Source organism: Suricata suricatta, chromosome 14 (assembly GCF_006229205.1).
Source record: "Suricata suricatta isolate VVHF042 chromosome 14, meerkat_22Aug2017_6uvM2_HiC, whole genome shotgun sequence".
Lineage (NCBI taxonomy): Eukaryota > Metazoa > Chordata > Mammalia > Carnivora > Herpestidae > Suricata > Suricata suricatta.
Genome location: NC_043713.1, coordinates 23,782,769 through 23,798,629, shown reverse-complemented (window position 1 = coordinate 23,798,629; position 15,861 = coordinate 23,782,769). Strand labels below are relative to the sequence as shown.

The following is a 15,861-nucleotide window of genomic DNA, read 5'->3' as shown; positions in this document are numbered from 1 at the left end:
CCATGAAACCCACTCTTGAGGAAATGCCAGGTTAATTAAAAACATTTTTTTTAAACATTTATTTATTTTTGAGAGATAGAGACAGTGTGGTCAGGGGAGGGGCAGAGAGAGAGGGAGACACAGAATCTGAAGCAGGCTCTGGGCTCTGAGCTGTCAGCACAGAGCCCAATGTGGGGCTCGAACCCATGAGCTGTGAGATCATGACCTGAGCCGAAGTCAGATGCTTAACCAACTGAGCCATCCAGGCGCCCCTGCCAGGTTAATTTTAAACAACACAATTTTAACACTGGACTTCCTAGGAACTTAATATATTAATGTACTTTGTGACTTTCCAAGAAAGCAGAAAGATCCCAGGATTTCCTAAACTGATCTACCTAGAGAGCCCTCCTACCCAACGCCCTTAGTCCAAGGGGCACCACAAGACCAGCGTTTTGGAGTATCTTAGGAACACATGTTTGTTGTTTGGGTCATACAGAAAGCCACCAATTATCAATGGCAGAAGAAAAGCTACCTGTGTGCAGTCAAAAATGCCGTTGAAACTTTAGAATGTATTTCAAATTTTCTGGGTGTAATATTTAGTTTTTTATTTGACAAAGTCAGACCATAAAAAGTTTGATAATTGCATATATAATACTCCTAGGGTCTTGGGATATATGGGATTCAAAATTCCCCTCTCTCCCAAACCTCCAAATGGTGGATAAGGATTGGGTGCATGCTTATTACAGAGCCAAACAACCAGAGAATGAGGAGACCATATAAACAATCTCTCCATTTTCAGAATGAGGAAGCTGAGCACAGAGCAGAGAAGACTCCTGGTGGGTTTAGGAGCCCCTGCCAGGACGAGAGCCCAGGGTTCCTGACTCCTGGTCCAGGGAGCCCCACCTTCCAGTCTGGCCACATTATATCAGGCTTCCTCCAGCAACGTCTGCCAGGTGTGACTGGCCCAAGGACCCTTCCACCCCATCTCACACCCACAGGGGGCCTGCCTAAGCCTTGAGCCCAGTACCCAAGTGATATGCTTCTGTCCCTTTATGCATTAGAGAAGGGTCGGGGGAAGTTCTGAAATTCTGGTAGTTTCAGCAAAAATCACTACTTGTCAAGGCGTCCTTCCTAGAGTAGCCTCATCTCACCCATGTGTCTGTGGGCAGGTTTTTCAAATCCAACTTGGTAAGGATCAGGTTGGACAAGATGCCTGAATAGTCTGGTGTGCAGACTCATCATCTACTTGATCTTGGTCTGCTCAGGCAGTCTACACCTCCCTCCCTCATGCCCTCAGGAAGCATTCAGCTGGACGCACAGCAGGGGCTCACTAAACACAGGCTGACAGGGCTGCGCCTAAAAGCCCCATTTTGATCACTTCCCTCAAGGTCTGGGTCTGGTTAAATGAGAAGAAAAGCAGCCTCCCTAGCAATGGTCCTCCTGGAAACCAGCCTCTGCGACAAGGTGCAAAGGTTAAGTCAGGTTTCACCAGAGACAACGAAGGGTAAACCAGGTCCTGGAACTCAGAATCCTGGCCTAATAGAGCAGAGTGGTCATGGAGTTTAAAGAGTTTTAAGCACTTAGTGAGCCCTCTGAGAGCCTGGCCCCAGGCTGGCAGCGGCGATGGGGCCTACAGGACCAGTGTGGGCATTTTCCCCGGGAGCCAAATGCAGAGAGAGTTTTTGAGCTGACTAATATGGGAATCCTGGAGGCAGCACTCTGCCCATAGACTAGAAGAGTGGCTCGCAGTGGGCAATGGAAACCTTGCGGGGGTGGGGGGCACATGAGAGCAGACTGCTGGGCCCCACCTCAGAGCCTGTGCTCTGCAAGTCTGGGCTGAGGCTAAGAATTTGCATTTCCAGCATGCCTTTATAATAAAGGAGTAGTAAATCAGGTGCTTTCCTAAGCTCTGTGGGCTGCTTTAACATGTGACCAAACATGGGGAGGAGGTCATGGGAACCACAGATTTGTAGCCAAATTGGACACAAGTGTGGGTAACCTGGGGCCTGACCAATGTGACTGGCATCTGAAATGGAGGCAGTCTTGAGGGACGAAGGCCTGGACCAGTTAGGTTTGCACTAACTGCAGGTAGTTAGGGCCCAAGTTGAACTAACTGTGGACACCTGTATAAGTAGAGATTATAGCTCCTTGTAGTAAGTACACATTTGCCTCCGTTTCACAGATGAAGAAACGGAAGGGTCAAGTTGCACACTTACGGCTCCACTCACACACAGACTCCATCATCCATTCTCCACAGGGTGAGAGTTTGGGGAACTTGTCGGCCAACAATCTTACCTTCAGACTATTATAGGCTAGATCTGCATCCTGGTCCAAATCTAGGTCATTCTTTGCTTGTTCCACCTGCATGGATAAGGAGACAGAAGGTGAGCAGGGACCACAGGCGGCTGTCCCCCAATAGTATTTCTAGCCACCGAAAACATGCTTGTTTTGCCTGCACTCCCTGCTCCGTGGCCACTCCTCTCCTACCTCAAGAATACGGCGCCCTACTTCAGGCCACCAGGAAGCTCTCCGTAAATGACCCTCCTGCCGGTCTTCACTGTCTCCATAACTTTATTCCCAGATCCTTAGGCATATGAATATGTATGCAGTATGTTACAGGCTGAATCATGTCCCCACAAAACACATGCTGAGTCCAAAGCTTGGTACTCTGTGAACATGACCTAATATAGAACTTTGCAGATAAAATCAAAGTCAAGATGAGGTCATTAGGATGGACCCTAATGCAATAGACTGGTGCCCTTACAAAAAGATAGCTTGTGTGCATGCTCTCTCTCTCTCTCTCTCTCACACTCACACACACAGACACACACACACACGGAGGCATGCCACATGAAGACGGAGGCAGAGATCAGAGTCAAGGAACTGGAGCTAAGGAAGGCAGCTATGCTCACCACTATACCACCAACGCACGTGGAACTGGAGCTAAGGAATGCCAAGGGTTTCCAGCAACACCAGATGCTCAGAAAAAGGCATGGAACAGATTCTCTCCAAAAGCCTTTAAGGAAGCATGGCCATGTTGGGACCTTAATTTTTGGTTTCCGGCCTCTAGAACTATGAGAGAATACATTTCTGTTGTTTGGAGCCATCCAGTTTGTGGGACTGTGTTTCAGCAGCTGAGGAAACCAACACCACGATACTTAGGCACTTAAGAATGTTAATATATAATAATTATGTGCTTATTAAGGAGATTAATGAGCTACTCTTGGTGTTTTTTGGATGTGTGTGAACATGTGTATTCAGTTTTGCCAACTGAATCACTAAGCACTTTGTGGAGAAGCCTGCTTCCCTCATGTCACCCTACGACAGGGAGTCTGGCAGCCAGCCCCCATGATGCACAGTAAAATGCTGATTTTAATTCCAAGGAATGTGGTCAGCAACAGCTGTGCACTGGCCCCTCAGGACTCAGCAAACTAATGACTCCTCAGTTGTTTGGCAGCTATGGAACCTGAATCGTCAATGAGAAGAGGGGCAGAAACACCTTCATAAACGGCTAACTGCATGGGGTGACTTCAAGTTGTGTGTGACAGTCCTTCAGTAAGATGGGTTTTGGAGCTAAAACCCGACAGTGCTTAATTAGATTACCTGCAGTGCTGGCAACCTTAAGTCCAAGGTACGGCCACCCGCTGCAGTGCACGGATTAGGTGTGCCCAGGCATACAGACCAGGATGGATGGGAGCACCTCCTGGAGCCTCTCCCAGATCTAGGGCTGCTGCAGGGACCAGACTGCATGGTTTCCTGCCACGCCCCCCCAACCTGGGAACGCCACTGTCCAGGGTACCAGCCTCCAGCCTCTGCTTGGCTCCTGCCCCATTCATGGTAGCGGATGGGACTCTTCAGGGTGGGCTCTTCACCAGCTGCCCCAGTGAGAGGCTTGCACTTGTGTTGGGTCAAGTGTGGATTTGCCACATGGTCACCGATAATTGTTGAATGCATTTGGTTCTCAGAAAACGGAGATCATCCATGGTCAAGGGGCTGTATTAAGGTGGACTGGCAGTTATGTTTCTAAGTGGGCAACCCACTGGAATCACTCTGGGGGCAAAAGTGACTTTGCTATGCCCTGAGAAAGGGAGCTGGATGGATGGGAAGTCAAACACAGGAACAGCCTGGCTGTCACAGAGACCCCATCCTTACAGCAGACTGCCACTCCCAAACTGATGGGACATCCTATAGACTTCTCCTCATTCTCTAGCTGTGACTCCACACATCATCTATCCAGAGAAAAGATCCAGGTGGCTCAGGATTCCTCTTGGGACCAGGGGCAGATCCAAGAACACGATCCTTGAAAGCTCAGTTTCAGAGTGCTGTAGAGGGAGGTCATACCTCCCATCCCCTGCCCCACTCCTGCCTTTCTTACTACACTGTCAGAAACAAGATCCTTCTCCTTAAAGGGAGATTCTCAATACACATTCAGGGCTAGAGGCCAAGCCTATAGTTCCAACTCTGGTTCAGTGATAACTTTTTTGAAGTTTATTTGAAAACGCAAGAAGAGGAAAAAGGGCACAGAGAAAGGGAGAGAGAGAATCCCAAGCAGGCTCTGCACTGTTAGCACAAAGCTCCACTCGGGGTTTGAACCCATGAACCATGAGATCATGACCTGAGCCAAAACTAAGAGTCAGACGCTCAACTGACTGAGCCACCCAGGTGCCCTCAAGGATTACTGTTCAAGAAAGGGATATCCCTTTTTATTTGGTATCAAGACAAAGAGAAAGCCTAAAGCCAAGATCTCAAAGTTATTTGGCATTTCTGTGGGGGGTAATCTGGAGAGTGGACCTTTGGGGGTAGCTGTGTGGGCCAGGGACTTTTACGTCAGGCAGGATCTGATGTCATCTGTGTAGCTTTTCATAGATTTGATTTGCACTTGTCTGTCAGGACCGCTTCTCTTCTGATGGACTGAGTCGTTTGTAAACCTACCCCGTTCCCTCTCCAATCTAATCCACCTGAGATACTGAAGTCCACCAACAAGATTTACCTCCCCACGTAGGGCTCAGAATATCCAAGAATATTCTAGCAAAACAGACCAATGTCTGTATCACATTTGAAGGGGAAGGGAAAGGGAAGATGGGTGTTACCAAAAGGAGACCATGTGGAGAGGTGAGAGCAGGGCTGAGAAGCAGGGAGGGGGCTGAACCCCACAATGGGCAAGTCAGGCTTGAGAACAAAGACCTGTGACAAACCCATGATGACATCAACGAATGATATGACCCATGTCAGAACCGGCCTTCTATGCCATGGAAGCGGTCCTTCTTCCTCCCAAGAAATAACACATGGGTCTTAACTCCTTATCACCGCTAACTTCAGTGGGCTTTATTCCTACACGGCCAGTCTCTACCCCATCCTGCATTTATTTGAATGCTATCAATGTTATTTTTCACTTTCCACCTGTGTTATGTCTGGTCCCCCCAAACTGTACCATAAACTCCTCAACAGCTAGGGTTTTTTCTTACATTTTTATCATTTTATCAATACATTTTATTGTTTAATAAACAGTTTGAATACCTAGTATGACCTGGCACTCGCACAGTGCTAAGCACTGCACACGGTGCCCAGGGGGTCCCTGACAGAGAGTGTGAAACATCTGGGGACACCACGGTCTCAAGCAATATCCTTTTGAGATCCAAGACACTGATGATAATCTGGACTGAGGCCAGGGAGCAATCATGGGATAGAAAAGTGAGTGACCACAAACCTAGTCCACCCCTAACCCAGTGGGGGTAGACTCAAGTCCATGCCAGACTCCAGGTAAAGGGAAATCACTTTTCTCTGTTAAAATTGGACTCTGGTTTATATTTACACTTTAATCACACATCCCGGCGTCCTTCGCAAGTAGGTGACAATGCCACAGGCTCTCCCTAGATACCATACTGGGAATCCCTTGCACTTGGCAAGCCTACTCCTGTTCATCTGGGGGTGGTCTGGGGGTGCCGGCAAGCTGAGAAGACTCAGTTGACTCCAACATGAGGCAGACACTCCTCTGAAACTGAGCTCCTGCATAAGCCCACGTGTTCACCCTGCCACGTGAACCCTGGGAAAAGCGTGATGTCAGCACCCGAGGGCCGCCCCAGCATGCACCTGGACCTGCAGCCCAGCACGCACCTGGACCTTCCGGCTGTCCTGCTGCTCTCTCTTCTCCAGCTGCACCTGCAGTTTCTTCCTCTCCTGCTCCAGCTCCCGCACTCTCTTCTGCAGCTTCAGGAAGACGGTCATGTCCATGGCCGCCTTTTCCAGGCCGATGTCCTTCAGGGGAACACAAGGAGCAGGGAAGGAGGTTTCAATAGCATGGCTGCCTCAGGGGCCAGTCGGCACCTCCCAGGCTGCCTCCGTATCAGCTGCCTGTCCTCTCTCTGTACAAACATCAATCCGCGCCCCAGAGGCAGAGCCAGTGCCAACCAACCATCAGTTTTCAGAGTAAAGTTGGCACTCCAGGCTCATTTTCTGTCTAGGTAACATCTGAGTCTGGCTCATTTATATTCCTGAGAGAGCCACTTAAGATAACTACTCCTACATTCCAAGAATAAAGAGAGCCATTTTATTTGGAAGTTAAAGGAGCTCAATTATGGAAATGGTCTCGTACCAGAGAAATCGTAGAACTCAGGCTCTAACGCTTCCCAACGAAGAATCAATGCGGTTACTAATCACTGCAAATGTGTTGTCAAACACTTGATTGTACCTTGAAACAGAACCAAGTTCCCGTGGAACTTGTTTATTCCACAGATCCGAGAGCATCAGTTTCCCAGATTTTCTCCCCTCGGATTTATGCCTGCGTTTGCCCTCCGGGGTTCTGTCATCTGTGGATGTGTATGAACAAGCATGTGTATCTGGTGAGCTTATCTATGTGGGTTTTTAAGTACACATATGCACGTACATATACACATCTGCATACGTGTGACAATATAATTTAGTTCAGTGAGCATTTCATGAGCACTTTGTGCTTAGCCAGCGCTGTGCTAGCCGTTCTGACTAATCCCAAGAACCAGCCTCAACTTCCTTGAAGAAGGTCAAATGCATTGATGGAAGTGGTTACGTCTGCACAGAAATGGCTACGTACATGTCTGGTGGCATGTCTGGAGGTTCAAATGACTGAAGCCTCCGGATCCATACTTTGGACGTTGCAGCGGTGACAGCAAGGACCTCTCTCAAGCCAACATGAGCTAAGTGCTTACAGCGAGCAGCAGACCACGCTGAACTGGACAAGAGAACACGTTCTCTTCCCAAGGACCTCTTTTCTATCCTTCGCCACCTTTATCTTGTGACTCGCCATCTCTGATCATACTTTATTTTTCTTTCTAGCACCAAATGACATTAACCCCTGAGGTTCTATTACCAACTTCTCCCGTCACCTGATTACTGCCGAACCCTCCACCAGACAGGCTCTGGGAGGGCAGGGACCATCTCTGGCGTGGTGACCACTACTTCACTGGCAGAGTTCTGCACAGAGACGTGCTCACACCACGTTTGTTTTTCTAACTGCCTCTCTTCCAGATCTGTCTTTCACATGCTTTTTAAGGTTTTATGTACTTATGATTGTCTTCTTTTCAGATGCCAGAGGAAAAATTGTGTATGTGTACACTTGGCAAAATTACACACGGGTTACAAAGTCCACTGTGTGGTACAGTATTTAGAAACTTGGGCTATTACTGACAAAGATATAGTCACTCAGCAAATATCTGTGGTTCCAAATATTCCAAATAACTGTTCTGAGTTTTACCCAGCTTCTAAGTCAGAAAAAATTTTTTTCTTGCATCTTTATGACTATTTTATATGTGCTATGATTCTAAATGGGGATGAAAAATTATTTCTATTTTAATGACTAAGCTGTTCCTTACTAGGTCAGCCATTTACCTCTCTGAAACAGGCTTTCAGTTTTAGAAGAGGGAGGATCAGGGATTTATCATCTTCCTCTCTTCCTAGCTAGTGGGTAAGGTGAACAGTAATCTATTGCTTTGCACAGTGAATATTAACTCCAGGATCTGTAAGTCCCCTGCAGGCCAGGTGATGCCCAGGTCAGGAAGAAGCCTGTGGACACTGGTCACCATCAGCCAGGAGAGGACATGTCTACATAGCTGGTAAACCCAAACCAGTTCCGCTCCCCCTGGGGCACAGACAGGGGCCACCAGCCTGTCTTACTCACCTCCACCTGTTGGAGGGCATCCTCTGTGTCTCCGACCTCAGATGTGGAGATAGAGGGGTAATTGGAGTCAGATTCTAAACTACTCTGGTTTGATGGGTTCCGCCTGTGGCCTGGGGTTTGCTGTTGAAAGAGAAAAAAATGTGAGTCCTCATAACAAATGAATGCTAATGAGAACTGTTCCTTTTCAAAGGCCAGTAGATCCTTCAGGTGGACTGCAGCCTCATTTGTCTACAAGCACAGGTCCTGGAATGGCAGCTAAGTGGAGCTGTTCCCACGCAAACTTCACCTACAGTTCTTACCATCATCCATCTAACTAACAAAATAACACAGAGAAGGGCCCTCCACGGCAGGACCAAAGTCCCTCTCTCTTAATGAGAGCCGGAGTCCCTAACACCTAGCTGATTTCTCCACCAAGTCCTGGGGAAACCAGCCTGGTCTCCTGGTCTTTCCCTGATAGTACACCAAGGCCATTCTGTCATTAGTCCCCACTTAAGAAGAATGTGGCAAACCTGTCTCTAAGGGCCCCAAAGTTCAACCTGTGCTCCACCAACTTTATGTAACACCAAGTTTATAGTAAGCACGTTAGAAATAGAGGTTACCAGGGTCCCTGGGTCAGTTAAGTGTCCAACTCCTGATCTCAACTCAGGTCATGATCTCTTGATTGGGGAGGTTGAGCCCAGTGTCAGGCTCTGCACTGACAGCTCGGAGCCTGCTTAGAATTCTCTCTCTGTCCCTCCCCCCACTCATGCACATGCTCTCTCCCAAAATAAAAAAAATTTTTTTAAAAAGAATAAAGGTTACCATTTATACTTAGGCTGTTCATGTAAAAATATTTTTCTTTTTCTTGCATGTGATTTGGCTTTGAGAATCAAAACTGATCTTGGTCAGAAAATTCTGTATTTATATATGTTCCTCTTCAGCTTCCCTTCCTGGTTTCTATGCAATTAACTTATCAGTCTTGTTTGAATATGCATTTCTGGAGGGAACGTTTATGTGGGGTAAAAAGGAATGACAAATCCTGAAATAGGATGTTTCTATGTATATTGCGTCTCATCAAAGACGGAGAGAAATGATCAGACCCTGGGGGTCTCTCTGCAGCACGCATCAATGATGCCGAGATCTGGATGCCTCCACACTGTGTTTCAGAGCAGGGATATTTCTGGAACAGGTAACAAGACCAACAACCCGCACCTGGGTGGGATCTTCCTTCCACTCCTGAGCTCTTTAGAAGGCCCCAACGTTGGAAAAGGAGCCTTTCCTGGGAGCGACCACCCGGCCCTGCTACTCCCTCATGTGACACTGGCAAGCATGGTGAGAACGACCTGCGGAAAGAACCTGGGACCCGGCACAGATTCACTGAGCACGACCACGTTGGAGGGCAGTGCAGTGGCTGCAGACATGCAGGAACGGGGGCGGGGAAGCCGAATGTGGCGCCAGAACTGCCCTCCTTACCTTGATGATGGTCATCTCATCCTGAAGGTTGTCATATCTCTGCTCCAACCGTGAATACTCCTTCACGAGGTTCTGGTACCGGGAGCGCTCCTCCTCCAGCTCCCGCTTCATCAGATTTTCCTTGGCAGAGTTTTGGGCAAATTCATCTGGAAAGCAAGCACACAAAGCTGCAGCTTTGCTTTCTGAATGGATTCCCCTTGCACACCCTGACTCAGGCTTTGTGATTAATCGCTCTTTAAAAGGCTGCCCGTGACAGGCGCCCACCACCACCTGATGGGTTTATTCAGCAACTTCACCCGCTGCAGAGCAAAGGGAAGCTGGTCATGGCAGCTTAAGTCTTCAGAGAAGGGGGGAAAGCCCATGTTGCTTTTGGGGAAGTGGGGGAGAAGCGGGCAGCAAACAGGACATTCCCTCTCAATGCACAGGCTTCTCTCCTGTGACAAAGGTCACAGCAGCTGCCGGCAGGATCCCTGGAAAAAGCCAGGTTTTGTTCCCCAGTTCTGCCCCCATTTTCCTGATCTTTTGGTTCTGGAAGGGTAGGGAGATTGAAGGAGATAAGGCCAGATGTCAGAGTGGGGGAAGGAGGAAGGTAAAGAGATCACGCGGATGGGCCCCACCTCACCAAAACATATTATTCATATCAGTAGAAAGAAGCAATTTTTATAGGGAAATGAAAAAGTAAGTTTTCAATGAGATTTCACGGTGGGTGGGACCCTGTCCTCAGATGGTTCAATCCTCTCATAGTACGGGGGAGGGACCTAAGAGGACAAGGGGAGTGATTTGCTTAACCCACTGAGCTGGGCAAGGACTGGCGTCTGTGGATGCCCACTGCTCCTCTGTGGCCAGGCAGCCCACGGGGGTTGATGGTGGCACAGGGGTCGGTGGGAACTGACTCATGACCTTCTCTTACAGCAAACATTAGCAGATGACACACTGGGTAGAAGAAACCACAACAGGTACTATGGACACTAAAGATAAATTTAAAATCAGCAATAATGATAGCTCCTAGGTCCCCTTATGTATTAAGCACCATGCTAAACGCTTTATACTTCGGAAATTTGTACTTTTATGTCCATTTTGCAGATGACTACCGTCATTAGGGAGTTGCTTGAGGCCAGGCAGCAGCATATGGCAGTCACAGTTCGAGTACAGGTCCCCTGGACTCCAAATCCCGTCCACTATACTGTCCATTATGTGCATGGAACTCCTGAAACCAGGAGCCACAGCAGGGGCTTAAAGGTCCCCCCGTCTTTTTCATTTATTAAAGCCCTTTCTCCACTGCACTGTCTTGACTGTGTCCTTGCTAGGAGTCTGGAGGGTGGGGGGAGGATGGAAATCAGTATGGAAAAGAACTTAGACTCCAAAATGGAAAATCAAGTACTTTGCTACTTACCTTTCGCTTGGCACAGGATTTGGTTGTTAAGCTGTTCTTTCTCATCCTTTAAGAGAGCATTTTCTTCCTCCAGATCTGCAACACGCTGAAAGGGAGAGCAAGAAGCTGGGAAACATTTGCCTTGTTAGGCTCCTTTCGTGGGGCCTGAAGTTCAGCTGCTTATGTCTGTATGCTCTTTTTAAGAGACTCAAGTCAGCCAAGAATGCTTTCATTTTGAGGGAAAGACCATTACACTGAAAGAAAAATCCCACTAAAAGACGACAGATGAGCTCACCGCTCTGTATGGCCTTCCAGTGCCCAGAGAAGCCTCATGAAAGTCTGCACAGGATCCCGGGCTGCGTGCAGGAATGGACAACGGTAACAGGCTTTCACCTCATGTTTGGTCGCTTGCCTTGGTAAATTCTGAGCTCTCCAATCGGAGAGGCAGGGAAGGCCAAAGCTCCCAATGAAGCATCATCTCTGGTCTTCATCCCACTTGCCCTCACCAGTCTCACTGGGGCAGCACAGTTCGGGTGCCGCGGAAGGAAAGGGGACTCTAGTGTTTAGCTTCTGACGATACTCACCGCCCCCACCACCAAGGAAGCATGAAGTGAATGCTACTGAAAATGGCACAAAAAGCAAAGAGTAATTAAGGAAAAATTCTGCTCTGTTCAGACGGAGAAGAATACAAATGGCGGATGGCAAGCTTTTTAAAAAAGGAAAAGTTTTGGCTATTTAGTATTGGAGCAAAATATTCATACAGATTTAAAAATGTAACAGTTGAGGGGCGCCTGGGTGGCTCAGTCGGTTAAGCGTCTGACTTTGGCTCGGGTCATGATCTCGTGGTTTGTGGATTCAAGCCCTATGTCGGGTGCTGTGCTGACAGCTCAGAGCCTGGAGCCTGCTTTGGATTCTGTGTGTCCCCCTCTCTCTCTGCCCCTCCTCTTCTCACACTCTCTCTTTCTCAAAAATAAACATTACAATTCAGCCACATTCTAAGACTATCGGAAATCATTAGTTGTTCTAGAGGAGGAGGGGAAGGGGATCTGCTCTATCATGGGGGCTGGGGCACAATGGGTCCGCCTCCGCATGTTTCTCTCTGGACTCCGACTCATCTGGAAGAAGACCATCAAGTCATTTTCTCCACCAATGTCACACCCCGGCCTCCATGTAAAGGTAAACAAGCAAGTGAATGCTGCAGAAAACAGGCAGGAAGAGGAAGAGAACGCATGCACAGAGGCCCCGGATTCAGGCACCCAGACTTGAGTCCTGCTTTCCCTGGAGGCTTCCCGAACCGCTGGCAAGTCAGCATGGAAAAAACCCCCGCAGCAAACCCGGTCTGAGGCAAAGACAGGGAGCACCACGGCCACAGCTCTCTGGCTCTGGGAGCCACAGGTCCCCCTCTGGGAAACGAACACGCACCCTGCAGGCCTGCTCTCAGCATAAGGAGATGATGTATTGGAGTCCAAGCAGCAGGCACAGCGCGGAGCTGCTGATGAATGTATGTAGATGGTTCTACAACATTACCTTCCCCAGGCACTACGCTGAAGTGTAGACTCTAAAAGCATTCCATCCCTTAGCAACAACTGAAAGAAAAATTAGCATCTATTCTGCACAGGTTATTTCATAAAACAGAAGAGGAGGGAACGCTTCTCCACTCCCTTTACGAGGCCAGTAATATCCTAAGACCAAAACCAGAGACATCACAGGAAAATGACAGACTATTATCACTTATGGATATGGATGCAAAAATCCTTAACAAAATGTTACCAAAACTTCATGATAAAAACACTTAAACTAGAAATAGAAGGGGCCTTCCTCAACCTGATAAAGGGCATCTACAAAAACCCATAAAATCGGACTTTATGGCGAAAGACTGAATACTTTTTGAGGCCATGGTTGGGACAAAGGCAAGGACGCCTACTCTCGCTGAAACTATTCAATATCTTACTGGACATTCTAGCCAGGGCAAATACAAAAGAAATAAAAATCATCGAGATTGGGAAGAAGTAGAATGATCTCTATCTGCATAAGGCATGATCTTTTATGTAGAAACTGCTAGGAAATGTACTTAAAAACTATTAGAATAAATGAGTTCAGGTTGTGGAGTATGAGATCAATACACAAAAGCTGATTGTATTTCTCTACAGTGCAATCTGAGAAAGAAAATTAAGAAAGCAATTCCATTTATAATAGCATCAGGAAGAAGAAAATACCCTGGGATACATTTTAACAAAAAAAGCACAAATTTACACTCAAAGCTACAAGATATTGTTGAAGGAAATTAAAGAAGGTCTAAATAAGTGGAAAGACACCCTGAGTTACTGGATAGGAAGACTTAATGTTGTTAAGATATAATCCTCCTCCACCTGACTTATAGATTCAATAAAATCATCAAGATCCCAGATGGCTTTTTTGCAGAAATTGACAAGCTGACCCTGAAATTTATATGGAATATCTAGGGATCCAGAATAGCCAAAATAATCTTGAAAAAGAACAAAGTTGGAAGAATCACACTTCTCATTTTTAACCCTTACTACTTCAAACACAATTACAGGAATCAAGACACGAGCATCAGGTGGCCATAATCAATGGAATAGAATGGAGAATCCAGAAACAAACCCTCATGCTGTAATTCATTGAGGAAAGTGTAGTCTTTTCAACAAATGGCTGGACAACCGTATTTCCACATACAAAGTAAGACTGGACTCCTACCTCACACTACATACAAAACTAAAGCACATCAAAGACCTAAATATAAGAGTTAAAACTATAAAATTCTTGAAAGAGAACATAGAAGCAAAATCTGTGACTTTGGATTAGTCAATGTCTTCTTAAATATGACCCCAAAAGCACAATCAGCCAAAAAAAAATTGGACTTCAACCAAACTAAAAACTTTTGTGCTTACAAGGATACTATCAAAGGGAAAAGACAACTCACAGTATGACAGTAAATATCTGTAAATCATTTATATGATATGGGACTTGGACCCGGAATAGAATATTTTCAACTCAACAAATAAAAAGAAATCCAATCAAAAAATGGGGGGAAAAGTAGAAGACACCTACAAAGGGCCAATAAGCACACAAACTGTTCAAGGCCATTAGGGAAATGCAAGCCAAAACCACAACGATTTATCACCTCACATACACTAGGATGGTTAAACTTAAAAAAAAAAAAAAAAAGACAATTGTGTATGTTTGGTGAGGATGTGGAGAAATCAGGATTCTCCTGTACCACTGAGGGGAATGTGAACCAGTGCAGCAGCTTTGGAAATTCCTCAAAAGTTGCATTTTAACCCTTGTTTGACAAGCAAGTCCATTCCTAGGTTTCCAAGAGAAATGGAAACCTATGTCCACACAAGAACTTATGCAGAGATGGGTATAGGAGTATTCAAAAAGGCTAGAAAGTGGAAACAACCCAAATGTCCATCAATGAACTGATGAACAAAATATGGTATACCCATATGATGAAATACTATTGAGCAATAAAAAGCAATAAAGTACTGATCCATGCTACAACATAGATAAGTCTTGAAAATATGCTAAATGAAAAAGGCCAGTCACAAAAGTCCCGTGTGTTAGGATTCCATTTATATGAAATGTCCCAAATGGGTAGATCAATGGAGACAGAAAATACATAGATTAGTTGCCTAACGCCTGAGAGGGAATAAGCAGGAAGAGGGTGTGACTATTAATGGATACAGAGTTTTTTGGGGGGGGCGTGATAAAAATATTCTAAAACTAGACTATTCAACAGCTGCGAAACTCTGACTATATTTAAAAAAAAACACTGAATTGTGTACTTTAAATAAGTTATGGTATATGTATTTGATAAAATCATTCCACAAACTAACCAATTTACTAAGCACAGTATCCTGTGGTCAATGTGGCAAAAGATAAAAATATGAGTATGAAACAGGCTCCCAGGTTTTGGTCCAAGTGATAAGCATCTCCATAGACTCCTGCAAGGCTCTAGTGAGTAACACAAAGAATGAGCTTGCTCTCTGGTTCAGGTCCTCACTTCCAGCCACGTTTGGTACATTTCACGATCTACTGTGGGGGGTGGGGGGTGGGGGGTGGGGGGTGGGCTGGGGAGGGCTGTGTAGAAAGACATCCCTAGTGCAACAACATGTGCATGGCAGCTGAGACTAGATGGCGACCTACTGGGACTGCTACCTAGGAGATAGATCCCTGATGAACCCATAAGACTGGCTCAAGGGCAGAACCTTCCTGATGCCTGAATTTCAACTGGTTATGAGTAAATGCTACCTTGCCTTCCCCCTAGCATTAAAATTCAGCTTAAGGCACTAAGAGGAGGTAAGAGTATGGTTTCCCCTACCCTCAGCATCACATGGAAAGGATCAGGAGAGAATTCCAACAAGTCTGGAGTCCAGGAGCAAGGTCACCCTCCCCTCCTTAGGGGCTCGAAGGCAGAGACTCTCACAGGTGCCTCTGCTACTCTGGGGAGCTGATGGATCTGCAGACAGCTTGCTCGGGCTGCGTGCAGAGAACCACACATACACACTCCCTGTGGGGGCTTACCAAAAGCTCCGAGTACTTTGTCAACAGTCTGTTGACACAATCCAGTCTCTTTTGATTTTGAAGAATTTTCAATGTCTTTCAGAATGTGGCTCAAAACTACCTTCCAGGAAACTGTCCCTTCTCTGCTACAGGGCATGGCTGCTTTTCATTCTCTCAATTCAGACAAATTGAGAGACAATTTGGTTTCTACCCCAAGTTCATCTGTGGATATACTGCTCAGAGTTCTGGGGATGAGGCTCTGACCAATGGGGGTCCTTCTGACATCACTCTGGGTACTGAGCAGAGCCCTCACCTACCAGGCAGACGATAAACCCTTCCATGGAGAGTCAGGCCAAGGGGCACGCTCTGTCTCCCCACAGGGTAT

General features: G+C 46.7%; 1 protein-coding gene across 1 annotated transcript in view; it reads right to left on the bottom strand.

Annotated features, from left to right (window-relative positions):
* MYO5B (myosin VB) overlaps positions 1-15,861 on the bottom strand; it is a 192,975-nt gene that overhangs the window by 28,536 nt on the left and 148,578 nt on the right. The window contains exons 23-27 of the mRNA XM_029921554.1: positions 10,974-11,058; positions 9,581-9,726; positions 8,129-8,248; positions 6,094-6,234; positions 2,275-2,340 (exon numbers count right to left, since the gene is read on the bottom strand). Of these exons, the coding sequence (XP_029777414.1) occupies positions 2,275-2,340; positions 6,094-6,234; positions 8,129-8,248; positions 9,581-9,726; positions 10,974-11,058 (558 nt within the window). The remainder of the gene's footprint in view (positions 1-2,274; positions 2,341-6,093; positions 6,235-8,128; positions 8,249-9,580; positions 9,727-10,973; positions 11,059-15,861) is intronic.